The sequence below is a fragment of the Equus asinus genome, chromosome 8, assembly GCF_041296235.1.
Source record: "Equus asinus isolate D_3611 breed Donkey chromosome 8, EquAss-T2T_v2, whole genome shotgun sequence".
NCBI lineage: Eukaryota > Metazoa > Chordata > Mammalia > Perissodactyla > Equidae > Equus > Equus asinus.
Window position 1 is genome coordinate 35,622,604 of NC_091797.1, and position 14,509 is coordinate 35,637,112.

At 44.3% G+C, this 14,509-nt stretch overlaps 1 protein-coding gene across 2 annotated transcripts; it reads right to left on the bottom strand.

The window, feature by feature from the left end:
- Nucleotides 1-10,493: 10,493 nt before the first annotated feature.
- Nucleotides 10,494-14,205, bottom strand: LOC139045867 (patr class I histocompatibility antigen, A-2 alpha chain-like). 2 transcript variants are annotated; one of them, XM_070515402.1, is made up of 8 exons: nucleotides 13,986-14,205; nucleotides 13,373-13,642; nucleotides 12,860-13,135; nucleotides 11,971-12,246; nucleotides 11,734-11,853; nucleotides 11,287-11,319; nucleotides 11,097-11,142; nucleotides 10,494-10,852 (listed from the first exon to the last, which is right to left on the bottom strand). In XM_070515402.1, the coding sequence occupies exons 1-7, from the start codon at nucleotides 14,188-14,190 to the stop codon at nucleotides 11,099-11,101; spliced, it is 1,224 nt and encodes a 407-aa protein (XP_070371503.1). In that variant the 5' UTR covers nucleotides 14,191-14,205; the 3' UTR covers nucleotides 10,494-10,852; nucleotides 11,097-11,098. The 2 variants fall into 2 exon arrangements, with proteins under 2 accessions (XP_070371503.1, XP_070371502.1); XM_070515401.1 differs by having other exon boundaries at nucleotides 11,722-11,853.
- Nucleotides 14,206-14,509: the final 304 nt, after the last annotated feature.

Sequence of the window (14,509 nt, forward strand, 5' to 3'; positions counted from 1 at the left end):
AATGATCCATCCAGTTTTTGCAAGAACCACAATGGTGAACTAAATGGGTGTGTGAGGGGACCAACACTGCTGCATCCTTTGAGTCATTGAGGATGACATTAACCTCTTCCATTACCCCCAAGATACAATATTGTCTTAATTTTCTGTCTTGTCTGAGGTTAGGGGACTCTTTCAGGGGCTTCCACTTGGCCTTTCTTACTGAAAACCTCATACTCCACAGGTCAAAGAACCCATGTGAGGCTTCTTGCCAACTCTAAATATATCCACTGCAATTATATATTTGGAAACTGGGGAAATGACCATCAAATAGATGTGTAGACACAGAGAGCCCACTGAGATTTGGGTAGATCTGAGATATGACTCAAATTATTTTCTCTTCCACATATGCCTCTCTTCTAATGAGGTTTCATGATGGTGCTTTGGTTCCCGAGGTATCAGTGTCAAGTTGGACGATGCATCCAATAGATCTAAAAAGTATCTAAATATTCTCTTTTCTTCCTGTCTGGAGCCCTGAGTGAGTGACCATGTGTACCTTTATGGAAGGACTTGGGGTATCACTAGTGTACACAGTTCCCATGGTGTTGTAGGGTTCTTCCTCAGGGGACAGAGGCTGTCACTCAACCAGTGGGTTCTGGATCCGAGGATTGGCTCAGGTCTGGAAACTGGGCAAGGGATTGTAATTTTCTGTTGGGCAACTTATCTCAGCCTCCAACATATTCATTCTTGATCTGTTAAGTGTAATATTAAGCAATACTCTTGTTGGCTGCCCCTCTAGAAATACTTTGGTCTATTAGCTATTTCCATAAAGCCCTTGCAGTCAGAATTTCCTGGCTTCCATTCTGTCATTACTGGCTATTTTGGCAATTTTTCCTTTGTTTCTAACTTGCTGCCACCTGGTCTCTGACTTTTTGGGATCCTATTATCCCCACTGATGCTAGGGAGCCTAGTTCTGTGATATAATCTCCTAGAGTCAGCCCCAGCCTATGAAGAACAGAAACAATGAGGTTGATGTTCTGCTTACCTGCTCATTCCTCATCGCCTGATATACAGAGCATCCTTTGGGCCCTTCCAAGGAAAACAGTCACCTGGTGGTTTTCCAGTTTCGTAGAGTAGATTCATACCAGCATGCCCACTTCTCTGAGCCTTTTCTTTCTCTTCAGTCTGCCATGGCAGTTCTGGCATCTCTACTTGATTTAACGTGGGCCATCACTTTTTCTTAGAACAGCTTTATTGAGATATAATTAACACATGTAATTCAACCATTTAAAAAAGAACTGTTTTTTTAGTATATTCGCAGAGCTGTGCACCCATCACCATAATCCATTTTGGAACATTTTCATCTCCCCATGACCATTTATTCCTGAGCAGTCAGTCCCCATTTCCCTCTAACACTCCCCTCCTCCCTAGGAACACACTAATCTACTTTCTGTGCATATGGACTTGCTTATGATGGCCATTTCATATAAATGGAATCAAGGAATCCATTTGATCTTTTCTTTCTGTTTCTTTCATGAAGCCTAATGTATTCAAGTTTCCTCCATCTATAGCATGCATTGGTACTTCATTTCTTTTTATTGCCAAATAGTATTCCACTGCATTGATATGTCACTTTTATTTATTTATTCATCAATTGATGGATATTTGAGTTGTTTCTACATTTTATCTATTATGAATAATGCTGCATGAATATCATGTACAAGTTTTTGTGTGGACATATGTTTTCATTTCTCTTGGGTAAATACCTAGGAATGGAATTGCTGAGTCATATGGCAACATTATTTTCAAACTATAAGGAACTGCCAGACTCTTTTCAAAAGTGGCAGCACTATTTTATATTCCTACCAGTAGTTTACAAGGGTTCCATTTTCTCTACAACCTCACAGCACTTCTTAATATTGGTCTTTTTGATTCTAGCCATCCTAGGAAGTGTGAAGTGGTATTATGTTATAGATTTGATTTGCATTTCCCTAAGGACTAATAATGTGAAGCATCTTTTCAGGTGCTTATTTGCCATTTGTATATCTCCCATGGATAAATGTCTATCAAACACTTGCTCATTTTTTAATTTGGTTGTTTTTTTCTATTATTGAGCTGGAAGAGTTATTTATATATTCTAGAGACTAGTTCCTTAGATAAATGATTTGCAAATATTTCCTCCAAGTCTGGGGCTATATTTTTACTTTTTTGAAGGTGTCCTTCAAAGCACAGAAGGTTTTAAATTTGATCAAGTCCAGTTAATGTAATTATCCCTTTGTTACATACATTTTCAGTGTCATATTTAAGAAACCATTGCTTAGTCCAATGTCAAGAAGATTCATGCATTTATTGTCTTCTAAGAGTTTTATAGTTTTAGCATTTATGTTTAGGTCTTTGATCTACCTTGAGATAATTTTTTTCAGATGGTGAGAGGTAAAGGTCCAACTTCATTCTTTTGCATGTGGATACACAATCATGTCAGCAGATTAACCTTTCCTCATTGAATTGTCTCGGCGCTCCTTTTGAAATTCAACTGACCATAAATGTGAGGGTTGATTTCTGACCACTCAATTCTATTCTGTTGATCTATATGTCGGTCCTTATGCTGGTAACACGCTGTCTTGATTATTGTAGCTTTGTAGTAAATTTTGAAACCTGGAGTGTGAGTCCTCAAACTTTGTTCTTCTTTTTCAAGAGTGTTTTATCTAGTCTTTTGAATTTCCACACGAATTTTTAGATGAACTCATCAGTTTCTGCAAAGAAACCAGCTAGGATTTTTATAAAATTGAATTGAATCTGTAGATTAATTTGGAAATATAACCATCTTAACACAACTTTTTCACCATCCTGTATTGAAACTATACTCCCAATGAACGATAACTCCCAATTCACCCTTTCCTCAGACCCTAGAAACCACCAGGCACGTAAGTGTATCATAGCATCTAAAAAGATGCTCAACATCATTAATCAGTGGAAACCACAATGAAACACCCCACCACTAGGATGGTATATGTAGCAGATATATATGCATATGCTGGCACTTGTATATCTTATTTGGAGATGTATTTCTTCAATTCTTTGGCCTGTTTTAAAATATGGTTGTCTTTTTGTTATTGAGTTGTTGGATTTCTTTATATATTCGAGATATTAATGCTTATCAGACATTTAATTGGCAAATATTTTTTTCCATTCTGTGGTTGCCTTTTTACTGTTGATATAATCCTTTGATACACAGAAGTTGTTAATTTTGGTGAACTCCCATTAGCCTATTTTTTCTTGTGTTGGCTGTGCCCTTGGTGTCATATCAAAGAAATCATTGCCAAATCCGAGGTCATGAAGATTGTCCCCTGTGGTTTATTCTAAGAGTTTTATAGTTTTATGTCTTATGTTTAGGTCTTTGGTCCATTTTATATTAAGGTTGGTATATGGTGTAAGGTGAGTGTCCAGCTTTATTAGTTTGCACGTGGCTGTCCAGCTGTCTCAGCACCATTTGTTGAAAAGATTATTCTTTCCCCCATTGAATGATCTTGGCACCTCTGTTGAAAGTCAGTTGACCATAGACATATGGTTTTATTTTTGAACTCTCACTTCTATTCCATTGATCCATATGTCTATCCGTATGCCAGTACCACACTGTCTTGATTACCGTTGCTTTGTACCAAGTTTTTGTTTGTTTGTTTGTCTGAGGAAGATTGGCCCTGAGCTAATATCCATGCCCATCTTCCTCTACTTTATATGTGGGACACCTGCCACAGCATGGCTTGATAAGCAGTGCATAGGTCCCCACCTGAGATCTGGGCCACCAAACCCCAGGCCACTGAAGCAGAACGTGTGAACTTGACTGCAGTGCCACCAGGCCAGCCCCTGTAGGAAGTTTTGAAATTGAGAATTGTGAGTCCTCCTACATTGTTCTTTGTCTTATCAAAGACAAAGGCTATTGTAGCCTATTGTAGGTTCCTTGAATTTCAATCTGAATTTAGAATCAGTTTGTCATTCCTAGCAAGAAGTCAGTTAGGTATTTGATAGGCTGTTGAATCTATAGATCAATTTAGGGAGTATTGCCATCTTAATAATAAAAATTCTTCTAACCCAGGAATTTTTTTCCATTTACATAGATGTTCCTTAATTTCTTTTACCAACATTTTGTAGTTTTCAGAGTGTAAGTTTTACACTTCCTTTATTAAATGTATTCCTAATATTTATTCTTTTTGATGCTGTTGTAAACAGAATATCTTCTTAGTTTCATTCCTGGATTATTTATTGTATAGAAATATAATTGATTTTTGTATATTTGCCATCATATCCTACAAATTTGTCGAACTTATTTGTTCTAATAGCTTTTTAGTGAATTTCTTAGAGTTTTCTGTGTACAGGATCAGTCATCTGTAAAGAGATAGTTTTACTTTTTCCTTTCCAGTTTGAGTGCATTTTATCTTCTTGCACAATTGCTCAGGCTGGAACGTCTAGCACAATGTTGCGTAGAAGTGGTGAGAGTGGACATCCTTATTTTACTGCTGATTTAGGAGGAAAACAACCATTCTTTCACCATTAAATATGATGTTAGCTTTAGGGTTTTCATAAAAGCCTTTAACCAGATTGAGGAAATTCTCTTCTATTACTAGTTTGTTGAGAGTTTTTTTTTTAATCATGAAAGGGTGTCAGACTTTGACAAATGCTTTTTCTCCATCTATTGAGATAAGCATGTGGTTTTTGTTTTTTATTACATTAATATAGTGTGTTACATTAATTGATTTTTTTGAATGTTAAACCAACCTTGCATTCTTGGAATAAATTCCACTTAGTCATGGTGTATAATTCTTTCTGTACATTGTTTGATTTGACTTACTATATTTTGTTGAGGATTTCTGTGTATATTCATAACAGATAATTGGCCTGCAGTTTTCTTTTCTTGTGATATCATTGGCTGGTTTGGGTATCTGAATAATACTGGCCTCATGAAATGATGTGGTGACCTTTCTTCTTCTTCTCCTTTTTGAAAGCGTTTATAAATAATTGTTTTGAATTCTTCTTTAAATATTTGGTAGAGTTCATCAGTGAGGCCATTGGGACCTAGGCTTTTTTTATGGATAATTTTTATAACTGATTCAGTCTTCTGATTTCTTATAGGTATATTAAGGTTGTCTACTTCTTGAATCAGCTTTAGGGGTTTGCATCTTTCTATGAATTTATTTTACCTAAGTAATCTAATTCTTGGCATATAATTGTTCATAGTATTCTCTTAAATTCTCCCCGTTTCTGTATGGTTAGTCATAATGTCCTCTCTTTCACTGCTGGTCCTAGTAATCTGAGTCTTCTCTTTTTTTTTTTTTTTTTTAGTGAGTCTCGTTGAAGATGTCAGTTTTGTTGATTTTCAAAGGACCAAATTGGATTTAGTGAATTTTATGTATTGTTTCTCTGTTCTCTTTTCTCTACTTATTTAATTTTTACTCAAATCTTTACTTTTTCCTTCCTTCATCTTGCTTTTGGCTTAGTTTGGTCCTCTTTTACCTTTGACTTAAGGTGGAAGGTCAGGTAATTGAATTGAGATGTTTCTGTTTTATGTAGGCATTACGTCTATAAATTTCCTTCTAAGTACTGTTTTAGTAGCATCCAATAAATTCTGGTATGCCGTCTCTGCATGTTCCTGAATCTCAAAGTATTATCTGATTTCCATTTTGATGTCTTCTTTGATTCATTGCTTATGTAGTGATGTGTTACTTGATTTCCACCTTTGTGAGTTTCCCCAATTTCTTTCTGTTATTAGTGGATTTCTAATTTCATGCCACTGTGATAAAAGAACATACTTTGTATTCTTTCTATCCTTTTAAACTTATTGAAGTTTGTTTTATGGCCTAGCATATGGTTTATCCTGAGGAATGCTCCATGTGCATTTGAGAAGAATGCATATTTTACTGTGCTTGGGTGAAGTGATCCATAAAGGTCAGTTAGGTTTATACTTTTGTTTTTTAGCATTGCTAAAGTCTTCTTGTTATTTTTTGATCTTCTGCATAGTTGTTCTATTCATTACTGAAAGTGGTATACTGAAGTCTCCACCTATTACTGTTGGATTGTTTATTTCTCTCAATTTCTGCCAATTTTGTTTTCATGTATTTGGTGGTCAGTAATTAGGTGCATATATGTTTACAATTGTTTTATCTTTCTGATGGATTGACCCTTTTATTGTTATAAAATGTCCCTGTCTGTCTTACTAGCATTTAAGTCTCCTGTCTGATACCAGTGAAGCTACTCCAACTATTTATGGTTGCTGTTTGCCTGAGATATATTTTCCGTCCTTTTAACTTTAATCTATGTTACTTGAATCTCAGGTGTGTCTACTGTAGACAGAATAGATGTATCTTGTTTCGTTTTCAGTCTAGCAATCTGTGATTTGATAGACTGTTTTAACTCAGTTTTATTTTATTTATTTTGTTGACGTTTATATGCTTTTTTTTCTTAGTGAGGAAGATGGGCCTTGAGTTAATATCTTTTGTCAATCTTCCTCTTTTTTTCTCTCCCCAAAGCCCCAGTACATAGTTGTATATCCTGGCCGCAGGTCATTTCAGTTCTTCCATGTGGGATGCTGCCACAGCATGGCCTGATGAGCAGTGTGTAGGTCTGTGCCCAGGATCCGAACTGGTGAACCCTGGGCTGCCGAGGCAGAGCACACAAACTTCATAAACTTAACCACTTGGCCATGGGGCCAGCCCCCAAACTCCGTTATATTTAATGTTAATATTGATACAGTGGCTTTATGATGCCATTTTACTTTTATTTTCTATGTATCTCATGTCTATTCCCCCCATTCCTCTTTTATGGGTTGCTTTTTATTAAGTGCATATTTTCTACTATAATACTTTAATACTGTAATACTTATTTAGTAATTTTCACTATACTTTTGAGTTATTTTCTTAGTAGTTACTCTAGAGTTTACCATATCATTATCTTATCAAAATCCACTTCAGATTTATAACAACTTAATTTCAGTGAGGTATACAAACCTGACCATAGCTCAATTTCTACTTCCTCCTTTTATGGCTGTTTTGTTATACAAATCATATATAAATATATTACAAATCCAACAATACTTTTAATAATTATTACTGCATATAATTTTGGAGAGTTTGTATTGCTACATCTTCAAGGTCAGTAATCTTTTCTTCTACAATATGAAATCTACCATTAAACCCATCTCACATTCAGTGTATATTTCAAATCAGACATTTTCATCTCTGGAAGGATGACTTTGGTCTTTCATGCACTTTTGTATCTCTTATGTAAATTCATAAACATAAGGAATACATTTACAAACTGGTTTAATGTCATTTTCTGCTAATGCTAATGTCTGTGTCAGTTCTAGTTCAGTTTAAGTTGATTGTTTTCTCTGCTTTATGCATTGTATTTTCTTTTTTTCTTTGTATGCCCAGTTACTTTTCATTTGATGCCAGACATTTATGGTTTTACCTTATTAGGCACTAGACATTTATGCATTCCACAAATATCCTTCTGCCTTTATTTCTGGGATACATTAAATTATTTGGAAGTTGGAAGATCCTTTTGGGTCTTGCTCTTAATATTTGTTAGGCCAAATAGGGCAATATTTAGATTAGGGCAAATTGTTCCCCACTACTGAAACAAGACCCTTCTGAATACTCTATGCAACACCCAGCAAATTGTAAGGTTTTCCAGTCTGGCTGGTGGGACAGGCATTATTCCTATCCCTGTAGAGTACTAGATATTATTCTCTGTAATCTTTCTGGATTAGTCTTTCCTGTCCTGGGATAGTTTCCTTGTGTGCAAGCACTGATGAGCTGAAGACTTGAGGGGACCCCTCTGCAGACTTCCAGTGCCTTCTCTGTTCAGCTGTCTTCTCTATGTGCTTTCCCTTCGATTGGCTGTTCTGGGCCCCCCAATTCACAACTCTGTCCCCTCAACTCAGCAAAGCTCCTGGGCTCTGCTAGGGCTCCTCCTCCCTGCACTGTGTCCTGGAAACGCTCTTAGGAACTCAGAGATTTTCTTTTGCTGACCTAATAACCACTTCCCAATCTTCCACCTGGCCATACCCCATGGTGGAGAAAACATATGTCTCTCATCATATGTCTTGCCTTTTTCTTCACAAGAAAAAACATTTTATTGTGTATTTAACAGCCCTCCCTACCCTGAACGCTCTCTGGTCATTGGCATCAGTGCTTCCCAATCTGACTGAGCCCCAGGATTGCTTGTGGGCTTGTGACAGAATACGCAGGCCTCTCTCCAAAATCACCATCTCAGAATATTGGGCACAGCGCCCGAGAATCACTGCCTGCCTCTGAGGCTGATTCCCATGTGGGAATCCTGGTCCATGTTCTTCCTACTAAACGTGTGATCTGAAGACCAGCAGCATCAACACCAAACTGGTTATACATGCAGAACCTCACCTCTATTCCTGACTGTGTAGACCTTCAGGAGATGGCCAGGGGATTCCAGTGCACAGGAAAGTCTGGAACTCCCTAGTCTCCATGCCTCCTAGATGTGGTGTCAGAACTGTGCAGTCTGCTCTGGGTGTGTGGACTGACCACATACCTTAGTGCCTGGGGCCCGGAGTTCAGTTCCTGTTTCTTTCTCTTCTACAGTCTTTAAACCTTTGGTGACCTCATCCGTTCTCAAGGCTTTAAATATCATTTATATGGCATCACCTCCGAAGTTACTTTTCTAGCCCAGACACTTCTCCTAAACTCTAAACTCACATATCCAACCGCTAGAACTAACCTCACCTGCATATAAGAGATGTCTCTGTTTCAAATTTCCTAATTGGATGTCTATGACGCTGCTTCATCAAGTGTGTTTCTACAAGTCTTCCCCAATTTCACTGAAGGCACTCCTTATCTTTCCACTTGCACACCTGAAATTTGGGGTGTCCTCCTTGACCCTCTTTCTCATAACCAAGATTTAATCCATTAGGAGATGCCGTAAAGCCCATCTTCAGAATGTATCCAGAATGCAAACAATTCTTGTTATTGTCCCTGCTCACACCCCAGACAAAGCAACTACCATCTCTAGCCTGGAACACGGCAAGAGTTTCCTACAGTTTTCTCCACTGGGTGCTCTCCCTTCACCTCGTGATTCTGCACAGCACCACACTGATGCTTCTCAAGAGAAGTCACACCAGGTCGATCTTCTGTTCAAAACCATCCTCTAACTCCACATCTTACAGAAAAGTCAAAACCTTCCAATCTCCTCCAGGTCTACATGATTTGGGTGTAATTCGGATGGCATCTCAATGGCTCCCTGATCCAGACTCACCCACCTCCCTCACTCTTCCCAGGACACACAGACACACTTCTGCCCGAGCGCATTTGCACTGAGGTTCCCCTGCCTGCGAAGAACTTTCTCAAACATCCTTGTGGACAAATCATGTCCTTCACATCTTTCCTCAAGGTCACCTTCCCAGTGAGGCCGATACTGACCACCCTAGTAACACAGCCACCTTCCCTGTCCCCACACACTTATACTCTGGGTCACCTTCCTCAAAGCACTTACAACTTCTCACATAAACACGTGCCTTCCTCACCATGCTTACGGCATACAGTCTGCCCTCCCCACGAGAACACATGCTCCCCAAGGCTGGCAGTTTTTGCCTGTTTTGAGTTCACTAAAGTTTCCTAGATGCAAAATTAACAATTATCAGTTGAATGAATGATCAGCGTAGAGCACCTCCCTATTCTACAGACAGTATCTTTATTAATGTAGCCTCAGGCCACATGCTGTTTGGTGGCAGCTACAGCTCAACATCCACTCACACTGACATCAAGGCCGTCTGTACTTTTCTCACAAGCGCGGCTCTCCCCTCCCTCCCGCACACTCACACACAATTACATTTCCCTTTTTAGAAAAAAGAATCCTAGGCTTATGGGTCCTATTTTCCAACCCACTTTGAATCTACAGTAGTCTCTGCTTTGTGAATCCATGTGTTTGGATCGGAGCCAGCACTAGGATGACTAGAGCTGAGGGCAAAGAGAGGGGCGCAGGCTGCAGAGAAGACAGAAACCCAACCGGAATTTATCTCAGATGAGAAACTATCGGATCCCTCCTCTCTGCTAATTCTACAATCTGCTTCTTTAAAAAAGGGGAAAATGTGGAAAGAATCCAGGAAACAACCCTAGAAGGAGGGGAAGAGCTGGATGAGTCTGAAAATTCATCTCTCAACAGCAAAGTCTCCACAAAGAAACAAAATCTAAACACACACAATGCTGGGGACGAGGGCCGGACACAGGCCTAGGCGGAGCTGACCACACGAAGCCCTCGCTGCCCACGGTGCTGAAGCCTGAAGACACAACAGCGTCCAGGTGATTTCCGAGTCCCTGTGATCACAGGTCCTGGTGGGACAGGATTCTACTGAAGGGACCACAACAAAGGAGCAGCGAGGATGACCCAGCTGAGGAACGACAACATCACAGCCCACGATGTGCTGGGCACCCACTGGGCACAGGCCCCGTCCAGGCTGGCTCCTCTCAGCTTTTTCCTGTCTCCACTTGCAACAGACTCAGCACAATACACGGATTCTGGAATGTTCTCAGTGCTTCCATTTATTTTCTCTGGCAAACTTTAGGAAATTTCTCCTTTAATTAACACAACAATCCCTTATGACAAGAATTAGAAAAAACAAATTCATATCTGGACTCACATTTTCAATAAGGAAGTAATCATTACTATTTGGTGCAACAGGAAGTTAAGACAGGGATGGAGACGGCCCAGCCCCGCCTCCGCTGGAACAGGAAAGTCATCAGGGGAAAACACAGGTCAGTGTGTGGGCGGGTCATGGTGGGCAGGCGGGGAGTGGGCCAGTCTCTCCACCTCCTCTCATTATGCTAATAGGAACACAGACACACTCAGATGCCAGCTGCAGAAAAAGTAGACAGGGTTCTTGAAATCACAAAGTGGGAGGGTGAACAAATATTGCATCACTCAGTCCCCAACAAGCCAGCTCACACAAGGAAAGAAAATAACCATCAACAAATTCAGGACATAAGTGTTGATATTCTCAATAACCCACTACGTCCTCAAAATGTCCCAATGAATCCCCAAACCCAGTCTTGTCCCCTCTGACCCAACTCCTCCCTAAGTTCGGGCCTCCAGGGGCTCACCTTTAGGATCCGTGAGACACGTCAGAGCCCTGGGCACTGTCACTGCCTGGGGTAGAACAAAAACAAGACCTGGTCAGAGCCCACAGGAGAGGAGACTAAAGGAGGAGCTATGGGCTGGGTGAGCTCCCCAATGGGCTCCTGTCTACACTATCCCAAGGGTCTCAGGGATCAACCCCCAATCCAAACTTACCTGCAGCCTGAGTATAGCACCCTCCTTTTCCACCTGTGGGAAGATAACAGAGAGAACACTGGGTCATGAGATACTAGAGGAACCCCGTAGTCCTGTTCTACACGGAAGTTTCCAGAATGGTAACTGAAGTCTCAGGGAAGGATTGAGAAACATGAAGAAAGGAAATGTGTGGGGACTGGACCAACCGGAGCCCAGTCCTCATCAAGGACCTTCCCCTCTGACCTTCGACTCATGGGAATCAGGTCTCTAGCACCAAAACTATCAAGGTGAAGAAATCTGTCTTTCATCTTCACAGGTGCTTTAATAAGAGTGTCAGCGATCAGCTCCAGAGTGGCGAGCACATGTGTGTGGATGGGACTTCCCATGAACAACACAGGGCAAGTTCCACCTGGGGCTTGAAACCCCCCAGGGGGACAAGAAAACTCCAATCCCCACCGCTTTCTCTACCGGAGCTCTTGTTCCTCCACATCACAGCTGCAGCCACCACAGCGCCAGTGACCACAGCTCCAAGGAGAACCAGGCCAGCAATGAGGCCCACCGTGGGGATGGTGGGCTGAGAAGGTGGCTCTGCAAAGAGAAGGGAGGGTGAGGGGCTCTGACCTCAGGCTTGAGTCCTGACATTCAAGGTCTCCAAAAGGGCTTCATTTTCCCTAAGAAGAGGCGCCCCGTCATCCTCCTCCTCACCCCATCTCAGGGTGACGGGCTCAGGCAGCCCCTCGTGCTGCACATGGCACGTGTATCTCTGCTCCTCCCCAGAAGGCACCACCACAGCCGCCCACTTCTGGAAGGTTCCGTCCCCTGCAGGCCTGGTCTCCACAAACTCCGTGTCCTGGGTCAGGTCCTCCCCGTCACGCTGCCAGGTCAGGGTGATCTCCGCAGGGTAGAAGCCCAAGGCCCAGCACTTCAGGGTGACCTCATGGTCGGAGATGTGGTGGTGGGTCACGTGTGTCTTTGGGGCTTCTGGGGAGGAAGATTCAGAAAATTCACACTTTTAGTTACCTCCATGGGCCATCAAAGCAGCACTCATGTGACCATCCTGAGAACGGACAGGACAATTGGTTTGGAAGGAGGAAGAACAAAACCCAGTGAGCAGCCAGGACTTGGGTATCTGGGATAATCTCCTATCCCCTGGAAAGTTCTAGAATCCACGTGAATGTGCAGGGTAGGAGACTCCAGGTCTCCAAAGAAGAGAACACAGACTTCTGCTCCTGACCTGGGTGGAAGGTGAATGACTCAGAAAAACCGGAGTCAAAGTCGCAAAGATGTTCTCAGGTAGGGAACAAGGCTTGAGAGAGAGAGTCATGGTTCACAAGGTGGCTGCCAGGGTCAAAGGGAATCACCGACGGTGATTTCAGGCATTGTCTCACCTCCTCTTCCTGCAGAAACTGGATTCCTTCACTGTCCTTTAGGCAAGGCCGTGCTCTCTGGGTAAGTGTTTAGTACAGAACATGAAAACCTGGGTGGATTCCTTTCTTTTGTGAGGAAGGATATTCTGACACCGATCCCATTTCCCCTCTTTGTAGGAAACCAGCTTGGCCGAGGGGAGATCAGGAGGCCCCGCGGCCCCTCGTACCCGCGCGCTGCAGCGTCTCCTTCCCGTAATCCAGGTATCTGAGGAGCCACTCCATGCACTCCCCATCCAGGTAGTTCCTCCAGCGCTCCTCCACACCGGCCACCTCCAACTTGCGCCGGGAGATCTGAGCCGCAGTGTCCGCCGCCGTCCAGGAGCGCAGGTCCTCGTTCAGGGCGAGGTAATCGGCGCCGTCGTAGGCGTACTGACTGTACCCGCGGAGGAGGCGCCTGTCCGGCCCCACGTCGCAACCATACATAACCTGGATGGTGTGAGACCCTGACCCCGCCCCGAGGTCAGCCCCGCCCCCTCGGCCCCGCCCCCGCTCCGTCCCCCGCAGCGATTAAACCTAAACTGAAAATGAACCCCGGAAAAGTCCCCGCCGGCTCTTCCCGGGTCGGGGGTCGGGCGGGTCCCGCAGCCTCGGGGTGAGTCTCGGACCCGGAGACTCGGGGAGACCCCGGCCCGTCCGTGGGGATGGGGGTCGGGACCTGGACCCGGGCACGCGTCGCTCACCGGCCTCGCTCTGGTTGTAGTAGCCGCGCAGGTTGTTCAGGTTCACTCGGAAAGCCTGTGCGGCTTCCTTGGCGGTCCGCGTCTGCTCTTCCCAATACTGCGGCCCCTCCTGCTTCGCCCACGGCGCCCGCGGCTCCATCCTCGGACTCGCGGCGTCGCTGTCGAACCGCACGAACTGCGTGTCGTCCACGTAGCCGACGGCGATGAAGCGGGGCTCCCCGCGGCCGGGCCGGGACACGCCGGTGCTGAAATACCTCATGGAGTGGGAGCCTGGGGGCGGGGAGGGGCTGAGACCCGGCCGACCCTCCTCCCGGCGCGGGTCCCGGGTACGAGGGTGATGGGGCCGGGAGGGGGAGGGGGCTATGGTGTCGTGAGACGGAAAAGGGGCAGCGGACGGAGAAGCGCGGGAGACCCGAGTAGGTGAGAGGAGAGGGCGGGAGACCGGGGAGGGAAGGAGAGGGGCCAGGACGCGGCGGGGCCCAGGTGGGCGCGTTGGGCGGGTCTGGGGCTGGGTCCGCGGAGACGCGCCTTTCCCGGGGGTCCTGCGCCCCCGCGGCGCGGTCCCCTCGCTCCGCCCCCCGCAGAGGCCGTTTCCTCCCGACCCGGCACTCGCCTGCCCAGGTCTCGGTCAGGGTCAGGGCCCCCGAGAGCAGCAGGAGGAGGAAGGCTGGAGGCTCCATGACCCACATCATCGCGGTTTGGGGAGAATCTGAGTTCCCCACGGTGGTGGCGACTTTATAACCCGGAGCAGCGGAGACGCTGATTGGCTTCTCTAGAAACCGCACACCCAATGGGAGTGAGAACTGGGCTCGCTTCATGACTCTCCAGGTAGGAGGACCCGACACAGGTTGTGAGAGGGAGGAGTGAAACTCAAGGAGACGGGGACTCCCCAACACTGAGCTCCGCCCCAGACTCCGCCCTCGGGCCTGAGACCCTGAGAGCCATGTCTGGGGACCTGGGACTTTGCCCTGACCCCTCTCCTCCTGCACCGAGAGCTCTTTGTCACACCGTCTCCCTGAGTCCTGGCCCAGGGGCTGAGTCAGCGATTCTCAGCACTTTGGTTTCAGGATATCCACACAGTCTTCAAATTAGCGAGGACCCCAAGGATAATTTGTTTATGTTGGTTGTATCTATCAA

Coding starts and splice junctions, on each gene's coding strand:
- LOC139045867 (XM_070515401.1), bottom strand. CDS start 14,190: ATGAAGCGAGCCCAGTTCTCACTCCCATTGGGTGTGCGGTTTCTAGAG. Junction 11,854..11,970: donor GCCCGTCACCCTGAGATGGG/GTGAGGAGGAGG, acceptor TTCTCTTTGCAG/AGCCACCTTCTCAGCCCACC. Junction 11,320..11,721: donor GAGCTCCGGTAGAGAAAGCG/GTGGGGATTGGA, acceptor ATCTTCCCACAG/GTGGAAAAGGAGGGTGCTAT.